The sequence below is a fragment of the Petaurus breviceps genome, unplaced genomic scaffold (genome assembly GCF_028583685.1).
Source record: "Petaurus breviceps papuanus isolate PSGF00001 unplaced genomic scaffold, PetGlider_PUasm1.0 178, whole genome shotgun sequence".
Classification (NCBI taxonomy): Eukaryota; Metazoa; Chordata; class Mammalia; order Diprotodontia; family Petauridae; genus Petaurus; species Petaurus breviceps.
Genome location: NW_027185777.1, coordinates 368,005 through 383,104, shown reverse-complemented (window position 1 = coordinate 383,104; position 15,100 = coordinate 368,005). Strand labels below are relative to the sequence as shown.

Here is a 15,100-nt window from a genome sequence, read left to right as displayed (position 1 = left end):
CACAGCTAGTAAATGTCTAAGGCTAGATTTGAACTAAGAATAATAATAACAAATTATTCTCATAGCTAACATATTAAGTTATACCTACATAGAACCTTGAAAGACATTTTATTAAGGGGATTTGCTCTGTGAGGTTTGGATTCAGTCAAAAGGCCACACTTGAGGACTAGTAGGCCACATGTTCCCTTGAGACTGCAGATTTACTACCCTGGTGCTATATATTTGCCCTAAAAATACCAAAATCCTTAAGACATTAAAAAAAATAACCAGGGTTCCTTAGTTTCTTCATTTATGTAGTAAATTGTACTAGATATTATCTGAAGATACTTCCACTTCTAAATCTTGTGATCCAGTGGAATGAAGCTGAATTTGCAATATTCATGGATCTTCCCCTGTAGGCAAATGACAAGGCACTTGTAATTTTAAAGGATTGGCACTAGGTGGCAGCATTTTGTGTAGAAGTTAATTTCTGCTTTTCAAAAGACTCATTGAGTTTCAGTACAATGGATGTTGTAAAGATAACCTTTCCTAGGGCAAATGATTGATAAGATTGAGTACATTTTAGATGCTTCAGCTAGGTTTGCAACCTTGTAGGTATTTATGCACTTTATTTAAGAAGCCATTTAGACATTTCAGAAGCATGCAAAAAAATATGCTTGACAAACATTGTCTCATCACAGTTTCACAGCAACACTGAGCCCTGGAAGGTAGGGTCTATCAAAACAAGGCAGACAGCAGTTAAATGACTTGCCCAAGGTCACACAGCTAGCAAGTATCTGAGGATAGATTTGAACTTGGGTCTCTCTGACCCGGGTCTAGCATTCTATCCACTGACCCACCTAGCTGCCTTCCAATTCTGAATGAACATACTGAATGAACAATACATCTCTAGCAGGGCTTCCACTTCTAGAGCAAATCTAATTTCTTTTTTCCAAAATAAAGCTTTTTTTTAAAAGCCTTTCCCTCAAACTTTAAAAAAAAATTAAATCTTTTTATTTTTTCTTGCACTTAATAGTATTTTTCTCGATTACATGTAAAGATTATTTTCAACACTCATATTTGTAAGATTTTGAGCTCCAAATTTTTCCCTTTCCTTCCCCCTCCCCAAGACAGCAAGCAATCCGATATAGGCTATACATGTACACAAGTTAAACATATTTCCACATTAGTCATGCTATGAAAGAAGAATCAGGACAAAAAGGAAAAAACCACGAGAAAGAAAAACTTTAAAAAATCAGCAAAAAGTGAAAATAGTATGCTTTGATCTAAGTTCAGACATTTATAGTTCTTTCTTTGGATGTGGATAGCATTTCCATCATGAGTCTTTTGGAATTGTCTTCTTAAAATAGCTTTCTTTATGAAAACTGAAAGACTACCTTATGGAGCAAGATTTAAAAGAAAAGCAAACATCTACATGTCTCTTTCAGGATCTGGATTCCTTCTTGTAGGAAGTTTTAGGCTTCTTGTCTTGAATATAAGATACTCTTGTAATTAACCACTCTCCCTCCGTTGTTTTTTTTTTTAAACTTAGTAATGACTAAACAAAAGTAGGTGTGAAAATGTGTTTGTTCAAATGTGTTTGTTCAAATGCTTTAGAAGAACATGTTTTTGTCTTGCCAGATATGTGCCCTGGAACTTCCATGAACCCCTTCCTGGACTCTATCAGTTCTCAGGTGATCAAGATTTGGAGTATTTCCTGCAGCTTGCTCATGAGATTGGACTGTTAGTTATACTGAGACCAGGACCTTACATCTGTGCAGAGTGGGACATGGTAAGTGATCCCTGCAGAGAGCTTCTGTTCTGTCATGCTGAATTACATATTTAGTTGTGTGTTTTCTTTTGCAGCATGGCTAATATGGAAATATCTCTTGCGTGACTACGCATGTATAATGTACATCAAATTTCTTGCTTTCCCAAGGGATGGGGGAGGAGCAGGAGGGAGGAAGAGATTTGGCATTCAGAATTTTTGAAAATGGATGTTGAGAATTTTTTTACAGGTAATTGGAAAGTATTTAACAAAATAAATAAAAATATATTAAATGAATGCCATGTTGAGTCTTGCCTGGCAGAAGTTAGTTTCCTATCAGCAAATAGATGAATGCCTGTGTTGAGGATAGAATGAAGAAAGAAAACTGGGAAAAATGAATTGATTTCTTATTATATGTCCCTTCATTTAAATTGCTGGCAAACATAATAACAAATGGCCCCTTCTTTTTAACAGTTTAGGTCATTAAAGTTTCCTAGCAATTCTGGGAAGGTAGGTATTATTATAGGTATGATTATCCCCATTTTTACAAATGAGGAAACTGAGACCCAGAGAATGTTAAGTGACTTGCCCAGGGTCACACAACCAATATGTGTCAATAGGAATTTGGAACTCAAGTCTTTCCTATCCTAAGCTCAGGACACTATCCACTTCCCCTTGCTGCCTCTTAATAAACCGTTTAAAAATTATTATAGAGAAGCATACACTCATAAGAGTTTATCTTGTTGAAAAAAGTTTTAGACTAAAGAAGTCTTTCTATTATTTCAATTTTATAAAATGGGTATTAAAATGGTTCTTTACAAAGAAATGACGATTAAATAATGTTCATGAAAAGAATGGTAAGAGGAGCTGAACTCTGATTTATCTTGGTCCTGGAAGACAGTTCATGAAGCATAACTTTCTCTTCCCTTCTTGGCAGAAGGGTGGAGGACTCATATTCTTGGTTGTTTTGACTTAGCTATTTATCTTTTGTTTCTAGGGAAACGTCAGTGCTTGGGGTTTTAGGGGCAGGAGAGGAGGGGTCATGTCCATAAATGACTGATTTTCAAAACAAAAGCCATCAATACATCTTTAAAAAAAATAATTATCTTTTTCATTCTTCCACCCTAGGGTGGCTTACCTGCTTGGCTGTTAGAGAAAAAATCAATTGTTCTCCGTTCTTCTGATTTGGGTGAGTTACTACCATTGGATAAACAAAGGTTTGTTGATAGACCACCCCCCCCGCCCATCCCCCTCTGCCAAAAAAAAGAGAAAGAAGCAATTTCACATGTTTTGCAGAGCAAGGTAACATGAACCTTTTTTGAAGCTTAGCGAATTTAAAAAGTTAGGTATAACCAGGCTCTAAATTTTCTCTAAATAAGTGCCTCTTCACGTTTTTGTTTTTATGTGTGTGTCCATTGGTTGATTTGGTGAAGCCTATATACCCCTTCTTGGAGGAATGTGTTTAAAGGCATAAAATAAAAACATAAGATTACAAGGAAAACAGTAGTTAGTACTGAAACACAGTTAATAAGCACTCGTGAAACAAGCTTGTAGACCCCAGTTTAAGAAACGTAGTTCTAGATAAAGTATAGAATAAGTTTCACCAAAGACAATAATATCTACAGTATTTGGCCAGATGCCAATGAGAAAACACCCTTTGCATTGATAGAGGGCATCTGTAATACTCAGAGCCCAGGACCACACAGTCAATATCTCTCAGTGGTGAGATGTGAACCCTTGGCTTCCTGACCTCAAGGCTGGGCCGGCTTTCTCTCTGCTACAGATTACGCCACCTTGCCTATCTAGCATTTACACTTACTCTTATGGAGCTAATAGAATTGATTCTCTCTCTCTCTCTCTCTCTCCCCCCTACCTCCCTCTCTCTCCTCCTCTCTTTCTCTCTCTTCTTTTGTCCTTTCTTTCTGTCTCTCATTTTCTCTCTTCCTCTGTCCTTTCTCTATATTCATTCTCTCTTCCTCTCTTTCCCTCTCTCCGTCCTTCTCTTCCTCTCTTCCCCTCACTCTCCCTCTCAATCCCTCCCTCTGTCCTTTCTCTTTTTCTTTCTCTGTATCTATCTCTCATTCTCTCTCTCTCTCTGTCCTTTCTCTTCTGTGTCTCTCCTCCTCTGTCTTTTCTCTCTCTGTTTCTCATTCTCTCCCTCCCTCTGTCTTCTTTCTCTCTCTCTCTCTCTCTCTCTCTCTCTCTCTCTCTCTCTCTCTCTCTCTCTCTCTCTCTCACTCTCACTTTCCTCCATCCCCAAATGCCTACTTCATTAAGAGGGAGTGCCTTTCTTAGGCATTGGCAAGATCAAGTTAATGAAGTCAATAGTGGAAACTTACCTAGTGTTGATTTCTGTGGTGGTAACAGTACCTCCTGTGCCTTTGAAAACTCTCAGAGCAATACTTGAGCCCATGATACTGTTTGTCTCTCTTCTATCCGACCGGTGATGATTAATTGCTGTGCAGGATAACTAGTGATCAATTCTCAGGAGCCATTTTGCTGCTTTTTCATCCTCAGAGGCTCAAATTCCTGACTGATAATGTCTTTGGTCTATTATTAAGGATGAGACCTCATATTTATATGTCATTTTAAGATTTACAAAGTGCTTTTGTCTGTTATTGCATTTGATCCCCACAACAACCTTGGGATACAGGTGCTATTTATATGCTCATTTTACAGATGAGGAAACTGAAGATGAGAAAGTTCAAGTGACTTGCCCAGAGGTCACGTAGTAAATGTCTCAGATGAGATTTGAACTCTGGTCTTCCCGACTCCAAGTCCAACATTTCTGTTCATTGTGCCACCTAGTTACTTCTCTCTCTGCTATACACACACACACACACACACACACACACACACACACACAGATGCAAGACTGTGCTGAAGCCAAATCATACTGGCTCATGAGAGCTGATTGTTTAATTTTCAGTGTGAGTATTTACCTTTTAAGCTTTAGAAATCATCAAATGGTACAAATGGGGCTTGATTTACTGTTTATTTTCCCTAGACTTAAGAAAGTGATGGAGAAAATGTTAATAAGGCAGATTAAACATAGCAGTATACCCTGCCTATCCGCCTCCCCCCCCCCCGAAGCTGATTGTTAAACATCTACTAGCACATTGCTGCTATATGTATATATAAACATATATGGTTGGTGGGGAGAGAGAGGAAGAGAGATGGAGAAAGAGAGATAGGGAGTGAGGGAAGGAGAGAGTATATTAATTGAACCTTAATGGGGGTAGGAAGAGATAAGCAGGACAAGAGAGGGGGCTTAACATTTATCTACTTCACAGGATGAAGTTAAACTTTTGTTCAATGGCATCGCTCCTTCTGGGAACACGGTTTGCTTGTGGTATATTAAATAACCCCCAGACAACCAAGCCCTATTATAACACACTTCTGCCTCTTTGCGGTGACCTTGAGTTCCTTTATTTTTCATGTTTTCTTGATTTTTTTCTTTCATATTTTCACTCCCCAGTAATAACTGTCCAATCCCAGCCCACATGAGACCTTCTCCTCCATCTCTGTAACAAAGAAGGAGCGTTAAGCAAAACACTTCAGTGTGACCCTGAACCCTCTAGCTTGTGCCAAAGGGTACACATTCTGGCAGATGTTAGCCAGATGTGGAAGGCTTGGGAGTAGGGACCCAGTGATGGACTGCGTCTGTTTCATTCATCACCAGACTGACTGCAGGGTGATCATTTTCACTTAAAAGGTCTTGTGTTATGAATTTAACAATGATGAGCAGTTATGAACATTTCAGGATACAGAGAACAGAAAGGAAGATAACGAATGTATGAAATGATGAAATTTTATTTCCCACATTGTAGTTTTTTTTTATTTAAAATGGTTGTAACAAACTGCTCTGCGCATCTGTGTCCCCTTTCTGAACTTCCTACTGCTTTTTTCTGTATTTGTTAATATCTTATTTGATCTTTTTCCCATCCTCTCCTCTCCTTTCTTCTCTTCTTCTCCCCCTCTTCTTTCCACTCTCTCCTTTCCTCCCCTTCCTTCTCATCTTCTCTTCTCCCCTTTCTTTCTTTCCTTCTGTCCTTTCCCCTCTCCTTCCCTTCTTTTTTTCCCCCTCATCATGATCACTACTCACCACCTATCAAATGAAACAAATCAGCATCTGGGCTGAGTCTGAAAATCTGTTAAGTTCTAGTTCAGAAAGGGTGATGAATTTTTCAACTCTTCCAGAGTCTAAATGGTAGAGGATCTCATTTTTTTTCTGGAGCAGCTAGGTGGCACCATAGTGCATAGAGCACAGGGCCTGGCTTCAGGAAGACTCATGTTCCTGATTTCAAATTTGGCCTCAGACACTTAAACTAGCTGTGTGACCCTGGTCAAGTCACTTAACTCTCCCTGTCTCAGTTTCCTCATCTGTAAAATGAGCCGAAGAAGTAAATGGCAAACCACTCCTGTATCTTTGCCAAGAAAACACCAAATGGAGTCATAAAAGAGTCAAACATGACTAAACATTTTTTTTGTGTGTGATAAGATTTTGGAAACACAAGTGATGAGCTGTGTGTGTCTTGTTCCTTTTGTCTCTCAGATTATCTTGCAGCAGTGGAGAAGTGGTTGGGAATCCTTCTGCCTAAGGTGCAGCCTTACCTCTATCAAAATGGAGGGCCAATTATAACAGTCCAGGTAAGGAGTTGGGGGGCTTCTAGGCCCATTTGCACCCCCAAAACGCTTTCTTTCAAGGAGCTTCCAAGTTGACGTGATTATGCCCAGTTGTAACTGCTTTCAGAACAAACTGCCTGCATTGTCCTTCTTTCTACTTTAACTTTTTCTTAATGCAAAATACTTCTTTCGTTTTATTTCTTTATCATTTGGCAAAATACCATGGCATAGTGAATAGAGAGTCCTGAACTTGGGGTGGGGAAGGCCTGGGTTCAGATTCTTCCTCTGATGTTTATTAATTGAATGATCTTTCTGTGAGCCTCTATTTTCCCATCTGTAAATAGGGCTAATGGTATAGCATCTACCTAACAGAGTTCTTGTGAAAGCCCAAAGGGACACAGTGTATGTAAAGCAACCATATTGTTACTTTCTGAAACAATATCATCACTTACAGCATGTTGTAATGATGATCAAAGTCCTCATAGAAGTGCTCTGTGTATGTTGCTTCATGATCCTCACAGCAGTCTTGTGAGGGAGGTACTATAGTTAAATTATTAGCCCCCTTTTATAGATGAGGAAATGGAAATTCAGAAATAGCTAAGTGACTTGTCCCAAGTTTGAGGTGGGACCTGAAACCAGGACTTTGTGACTCCCAACAACTTTCTACCCACCATCCCACATCACTACTGCTTTCCAGTTCATTTAGTCTCTCTGATGCCGTTTCTTCATCCTTAAAATAAAGGGATTGGACTAAATTATTTCTGAGATCCATCTGAACTCTAAATCCTAAGATTCTGTGTAACAGAAAATAGAAAGGGACAAGTGTTTTTTTTCTTTTTTCTTTTTTTTTTTTCCTCCATAGCCTCTTAGGATTTAGAGCTGGCATAGAGTCTAACCCTTTAATTTTACAGATGAAGAAATTGAGTTCCCAAAGCTCCTAAATGGGGATGAACAAACACTGGAGGAAATTTCAAGGAGAGGCCAGAAACCTCTAGTAGATTCTGTAGAGTTCATAATGATTTATATCTCTTAGGGGTTTCAGTAACAATGTGCCGGGGCAGCTGTGGGGACAAACTGAAAGTGATTTAGGGAGAAACGGGCTAAAGAAAAAAGAAGGGGGAATGGAGGTTTAGAGAAAGATCATCTAATTAATAAACATCAGAGAAAGAATCTGAACCCAGCCTTCCCCACCCCAGGTTCAGGGCTCTCTATTCACTATGCCATGGTATTTTACCAGATGATAAAGAAATACAAAAAAAGAGCATACAACAAAATGCAACAAAAAGATATTTTGTATTAAGAAAAAGCTAAAGTGGAAAGAATGACGATGCAGGGAGTTTGTTCTGAAAGCAGTTACAACTGGGCATAATCACGTCAGTTCAGAAGCTCAAGGTCTTGCAGTGAGCATTGGAAGCAGAATTTGAACCTAGGTGCTCTGATGGCAGAATCAATTGTTCTTTCCATTTATTACACAATTTATTACTTCTTTTCTATTTCTCGATTTCTTTCTTATATCTTCTCTGTTTTTCCTCCTCTTCTATTTTCTGTAAAATTCTTGCTTCTCATCGGAGGGCATCTGATAAATGGTATTGGTGGTAAGGACAGATCAGACCGCTTTACATTAAAAAAAAAAATCACAGCCTGGATTTCAAAATGAAAACCCAGTAACGTTGCTGTGGGCCAGCTCATGGTTTGGTGAACATTACTGTCGCCCCATGAGCCTATAGGACCTGGTTTATATGACTAAGATTGAGGGACTTTTGGGGTGCTTTTCCTTAGAATCTCCTCCCTGGTCTTTCCTTCAGTCTCTTATCCCCTCTTACTTTATCTTGTAGTCTGGCTTTCTTTATCTGTTCTTTTTCTTTAGCCCCTGTTTCTACCTTTTAAATCACTTTCAGTTTCTCCCCACAGCTTCCCCACCACATTGTTATTGAAACCCCTAAGAGATATAAATCATTATGAACTCTACAGAATCTAGTAGAGGTTTTCAGCCTCTCCTTGAAATTTCCTCCAGTGTTTGTTCATTCCCCAGCAGATTTAGGGTGATAAGTAACTCCCGCATCAGAGGAGGCTGGAGGCTATCAGATTCAAAGAGGGAGATTTGGGGAGAGACTTAAGGGGATGTTCCTGGTGTACAGGATAACTGAGATGACTTAGACTTTCACAAGTCTGATAGCCCATTCAGATCAGGAGGTTGAGAAGGACCACATTGTCTTCACCCTGAGAGTTCAGGGCTTAAGTTGTCTGGTAATACAAAGTCCTGGTGATTATGGACTGCCTTTCATGGCAGAGCCCAGCCAGAATTGACTCAGATCAGAAAAATCAACCTAGTGGGATAAGGTAAACATTTAGCCCACTGACTCTGTGGTTGTCTTGTCAGTTACACAGGAAGCAATTATGATTAAGATAAATTTACTGAAATTTCACCTCTGAGATCACAACAGAATCTGTTCCTCCTTGGAGTCCTTGTCAACGTTATCATCATTATTGTTACTATTTCAGAAAGTCCATTGACATTTTGCTGGTCAGTGATTGCTGAGTTAGTCAATCAATAAACATTTATCAAGTCCCTACTTTGTTCCAGGCACTGTGCTAAATTCTGGGGATGCAAAAAAAGGCAAAAGACAGTCCTTGCCCTCAGGGAGCTCACAGTCTAATGGGGGAGACAAGAAGCAAACATATGTATAAGCAAACTTACCTACAGGATAACATATTTTAAAATGAGAAGGCACTAGAATTAAGGGAGGTTGAAAAAGACTTCCTGTAGAAGATAGGATTTTAGTTGGGATCTAAAGGAAGCCAGGGAGGGGAGTGGGTGGAGATGTAGAGGAGGGAGTGTTCCAGGAATAGGGGATGGTGAGAGAAAAATGGCTGGAGCTGAGAAGAGTGTCTCATTCAGGGAATAGCTAAGAGGACAGTGTCACTGGACCAAAGAGTGTAAGATAACTGGAAAGGTGGTGGGTGGAGGGGTAGGTTATGAAGGGTTTTTAATACCAAACAAAGGATTTTGTATTTGACCTGGAAATGGGTGCAGGAAAGCACTGGAATTTATTGAATTGAGGTTGGGGCGTGTGACATGATTGTACCTGAGATTTAGGAAAATTACTTTGGCAGCTGATTGAAGGATGGATTTAAGGACAAAAAGACTGGAGGCAGGCAGACCACCCCTAGGTTATTTCAGTAATCTAAGCTTCAGGTAATGAGGTCCTATTACACTACTGGAGGCAGTGTTGTTGTGACATGTTGGATGTGGTGAGGAAGGTGAGAGAAACAGAGGATGGAGGACACCTAGATTCTTATTTTAGATTCTTGAGGGACTGCGAGAATGAGGTTTTCTTCAATAGTCATAGAGAAGAAAGGAGAAGGGGAGGATTTAGGGGAAAAGATAATCAATTCTATTTTGGACATGTTGATTTTAAGATATCTGATGGACACCCAGTTTGAGATATCTGAAAGACAGTTGGAAATGTGAGATTGAAAGTCAGCAGAAAGGTTAGGGCAGGATAGGTAAGTTGAAGAATTATCAACATAGAGATGGTAATTAAATTCATGGGAGCTGATATGATCATCAGATAAAGTAATTTAGAAGGAAAAGAGAAGAGGGGCCAGGACAGAACCTTGGGGGACATCTATAGTTAGGGGTTGAAGAGTTATCTGGATGAGGATTGAGCAAAGGAAACTGAAAAGGAGTGGTCTGATAAGTAGGAGAACAAAGAGAGTGGTGTCCTGAAAACCTAGAAGAGAAGGAAGTATCTAGGAGAGAGTGATGAATAATGATAATAGTGGCAGAGAGGTCAAGGAGGGTGAAGACTGAGATAAGGCCATTGGATTTGGGAGCTAAGGAACTTTGGAGAGAGCAGGTTCCTCAGATTGATGAGGTCAGAAGCCGGCTTGTTAGGGGTTAAGAAGATAGTGAAAAGAGAGAGAAAATAGAGACAAGAATTGGAAAAGGGCATTCTGGAGGAATTTAGTTACAGAGAACAGAAGAAACATGGGACAATGGTCAGCAGGGATGAAAAGATCAAAGAAGAGGTGTCAGGATGGAGAAGACATGGGCATGTTTGTATCAGTAGGAAGTGAGCCAGTAGAGAAGGAGGGATTGTACATAAGTGAAGGGATGGGAATGATGCAGGGGTTCTGGAATCTATATAAATATAGCTGGGGAAGACAGGATGGAATGGGATTGATTGAACAGGTAGAAGATTTAGCCTTGGTAAGGAGTAAGGCCACCTCATCATGTGAGACATAGGTGAAGGAGGAAAGAATGGTAGAAGCACCTGAGTGACAGGAAATGAGGAAGAAGAGGGAGTTCATGGCTAATGACCTCACTTTTTTTTTTTTTTTTATAAAATATGAGTCAAGCTTCTCAGCTGAGAGAGTGTAGGCAGGGAGAACCATGGGTGGTTTGAGAAGGAATGAGATTTGGAAGAGCCACTGTGGAGAGTGGGATAGTGAGTGGATAAGGGAAGTATAGAGAGATTGCCTAGCAGCAGTGAGAGCCCAGTTAAGGTTGTATAAGATAAATTTGTAGAGGACCCAGTCAGAACAGTTGCATGATTTTCTGTCTTCATTCAGCAACACAATTAGGCTGTTGGCACGTTAACCAAACTGTTCCCACCTTATGGTGACTCAGTAGCCACTTGGTCATATCAGTCCTTCCATAGACCAGTGCCTCTTTGAAAACTCCAACTTGTATTGATAATGAGACTTAACTTTATACTTTACTTAGATGCTGGCAAAGTGTTTGGCATCTCTCAAGGCTCTGCTTGTAAACAATATGGGGAAATGTAGGCTAGTCAATAAATAGCTTGGTCAACTGAAGTAGGAGCCAGTGGAGGGGCTAGATATAAAGAGTTATTATGAGTGATTCCATGGCCTCTTTGGAGGAAGTCTACAGTGGAGTATCCCAGAAGTCTGTGCTTGGCCCTGTAATGTGGGACATTTTAATCAGTGTCTTAGAAAAAGGTGTAGAGTGTGATTATTAAAATTGCTGATGACACAGAGCTGGGAAGAATAGATGGATGATGCTAGATGTTGGATTCAGAATCCAAAAAGATGCTAATAGGCTAGAACAGTGGGCCAAATCTAATAAATTATAAATTATAATTTCTTTAATTCAAGAAAATTCCTGCATACAAGATGGGGGAGTTATGCCTAGAGAGGAGTTCTTTTGCAGAAGATCGAGGTGGGTCTTAATGAATTGCAGGCTTATTATGAATCAACAGAGTGATATAGTAATCAAGGTTGATTCGATATTATATTAATTTTTAAATGAATAAATATTTCTTTCTCCCTCATATTGAAAAAAATGAAACATTTACAACAAATGGTAATGGTTAAAGTAAAACAAATTCCTTTGTTGATCATATCTTAAAATTTTATGTCTTATTTTGCATATTTTTTCCATCAGCCATTGGATAGCATAATTTATCATCAGTCCTCTGGAATCATGCATAATTGGTCATCAGCAGAGGGATGGTGTCCCAGAGGGACTAGGGAATTGATAGTCTTGCTGTAGTCTGCCCTGGTCAGACTACTTCTGGGGTGTTAGGGTTAGTTCTTAGATCCATGTTTTAGGAATAATATTGTTTAGTTAGAGAACATCCAAGGACAAGCAATCAGGATGGAGAAGGGCCCTCTTGTTCCTACTGTATGAGGAATGATTGAGGTTGCTGGAGACGTTTAAACTGGAAAAGAGAAGACATGGGGTGGAAATGATGACTGTCTTCAGATGTTTGAAGACTTGTATTGGGAAGAAGAATGGGCCTCCCACTTTTCAGCTTACATTTATTTATTATCTTCCCCCATTAAAATGTCAGTTCCTTGAGGACAGGAACTGTTTTTACTTCCGTTGGCATTCCCAGTAGTTAGCACAGTAAGCACCTAATAAATGCTTATTGATTGGACTTAGAATTTAACAAATTCTTATTGATTGGACTTAGAATTATTTTTTTTGGCCCCAGAGGGCAGAAGTAGAAACAGTGAGTAGAAATTGCCAAGAGGCTGTTTTAGTTTTGATGTTAGGAAACATTTCTTAACTCTTCAGAGCTATGCAACAGTGAAATGGGCTTCCAGGGGGAAATATGGCTTCCCTCTCATTGAAAACCTTTGAACAAAGACCGAGTGATCTCTGGTCAGGTCGAATTCTTGCTCTGCTATGGGTTAGATGAGTTGGCTTCCTTTCAGTTCTTGAGATTGTGAAGAAGTGAAAGTCCTCCAAGATCTATCATTTCATCTGACCTAAGGTACCAAGTTTCAGGAGATGGTAACCCTCTTTTTCTTTATAGTTGTGAGAGTAAGTATTTTAAGTCTTTATGATGGAATCCTTTAGTTTTAAGTTAGACTTTATACTTCATCAAATCCTTGTCACTGAGAGAGTGTTGATATGTGTTGTTTTTATTCTGTGTGTGTATGTGTGTGTGTTTCACTCCATGTCTCTTAGTTCTGTCTTCCTGCCTCCCTTGTGGTATCGTTTATTGCTTCTTTTGCCCCCACTTTTTTTTCTAGCCTTCCTCACCTCATGGCCATCTCTCTTCTTTAACCAGCCATAGGAGAGGACCAAAGCATGTTTTTCAAAATTATTTGTTATAATCTATTAAGTAGAATTTTATGTTGTCTCTTCCTAATCTAAAGAGTAGGCTAGTGTGGAATATTTTGTTTCCTCCTAAAAAGAAAAGACTTATTCACTTAGGAAACCGTCCCCCCTTAAAAAATTTTTTTTTTGGTGGATTAGTGGTCCTCTACAGAGAAGAGGCTCTTTCCTTGCTATAATATATTGAGGGTTCTTTTTTTTGTATTTTTGTGTGTCAATGGACAGACCTCTTTGGGAGTTTAGTGAAGCTTATAGATAGATCCCTCTCTAGAAGAATGTTTTTGAATGCATAGAATAAAATACATATGCTTACAAAGGAAACTAGTTATTTTAAAATAGCTTCCAAGATATTTTTAAAAATTTGTGGTCCTCAGATTTTTAAGAAAGCCCCTCTGTGGATTCATCAGTGATAAGTGAATTGATAGACTAGGAACAGAAAGTTAAACAAGTGTTAATGATAGCTTGTAAGAAAAGACACTAACCTAATGCCATCCTGTCTTTGTAAGCCTCAGTTATCTTCTTTTCTTAGATTGGAAGTTATGTTTGAAAGTCCCATAACTTTTTGAAAAGTTGTATTTCATGTGATAGCTTTTGTATTCTTAGAAGCATTAAAATAGCAAAACATGAAAGTATTTGCCCAAGGATTTATTTCCCTAGGAAAGTGATTACTTATGAAACTTTTTGGGGCTTAAGGTACAAGAAAAGAAAAGATAAATTAAAAAAAAATCAATATTTAGTTGAACCTCAGGTTTTGAGGAACTTAGATGCAAATGGAATCTATTAATATGGCAATGCATCCATTCCCATCCACCATATACAACCATTATCTACTTCCTGTCCTTAGAAAGTTCACTCAGCCTTCCCTGGGCCTTCTTCTAGATCAGGGGTTTCCAACTGTTCTTGGTCCCCATGCGCCTTAACTTTCAGTAAAGTCTCTCTATGTCCTTTATCTTATATGAGAGGAAATAAATTCTAAAGGCTACCATGTGTATATATGCACATAAAAAATTAAATAGAGATTACTTTTTCATTAGAAAAAAATTTTATTCAGATAAAATTTCACAGCATCGTTATTAAATGTTAATTTTTTAACAAACTCTATTAATTTTAGAATGTTTCAATAGGTTAATATAGTTATTTGCCAAATATTTATTCCCCATACTCATGGGGTGGGAAGTTTGCATATTCTAAGCCTGAGTTCCCTTAATTTTCTGGATATCAGTGGAAACATGGGCTGTCCATTGTTCATCCCTCACAATGTGACTTGGAATGTCCTGGACCAAGATGGTCAATTTCCAGAGGGTCATGATGGTTTTTCTCTTCTCATGTAATTCACAGGTTGAAAATGAATATGGAAGCTACTTTTCTTGTGATTATAACTACCTCCGTTTCCTCCTAAACCTCTTCCGCCAACACCTGGGGAAAGATGTGGTTCTGTTCAGCACCGATGGGGCCAGTGAAGAGTACTTAAAGTGTGGGGCTCTGCAGGGTATTTATGCGACGGTAGACTTTGGAACAGGTGAGTGGCCATATTAACAAGCAGCACAATCGGAGCCAGGGGTGCTGGGGTGTTCTGGCTTTCTCCCAGGTCATACACCATGAGGATAGTTATTCTGTGTTTCTTTTATAGATGCACAGCAAGACATAACTTCTCATCCATCTTTTCAAGAAAGAGCTAATGGAATAATAAACAGTGCATTCTCCTTCTGCAGTATTTTAGGATTTACAAAGTGCTTTCACATATATCACCTTAGTTAAAAATTACAATAAATAGAGTTCAAGGTCTGGAGTCAGGATTTCAAATCTGGCCTCAGACACTTATAGCTATATGATCCTGGGCAAGTCACTTAACCTTGTTTGCCTCAGTCTCCTCATCTGTAAAATGAGCTGGAGAAGGAAATGGAAAAACTACTCCAGTATCTTTGCCAAGAAAACCCCAAATGGGGTCAGGAAAAGTAAAAAATGACTGAACAACAAAGCTAGCATTTATATGGTGTCTTCTATGGCATTGTATTAAGCACTGTACAATTTTATCATCTCATTTGATTTTCAGAACAAACCTTGTAAGTATATGTATTATTATTTTTCCATTTAACAGTTGAGGAAACTAAGGCAAATGGGCTTAAGTCTCTGGT

At 38.9% G+C, this 15,100-nt stretch overlaps 1 protein-coding gene across 2 annotated transcripts in view; it reads left to right on the top strand.

Moving 5' to 3' along the window:
• GLB1 (galactosidase beta 1) overlaps window positions 1-15,100 on the top strand; it is an 81,576-nt gene that overhangs the window by 22,453 nt on the left and 44,023 nt on the right. For both annotated transcript variants that reach the window (XM_069086131.1, XM_069086132.1), the window contains exons 3-6: window positions 1,621-1,771; window positions 2,876-2,936; window positions 6,303-6,397; window positions 14,304-14,484. In XM_069086131.1, the coding sequence (XP_068942232.1) occupies window positions 1,621-1,771; window positions 2,876-2,936; window positions 6,303-6,397; window positions 14,304-14,484 (488 nt within the window). The remainder of the gene's footprint in view (window positions 1-1,620; window positions 1,772-2,875; window positions 2,937-6,302; window positions 6,398-14,303; window positions 14,485-15,100) is intronic.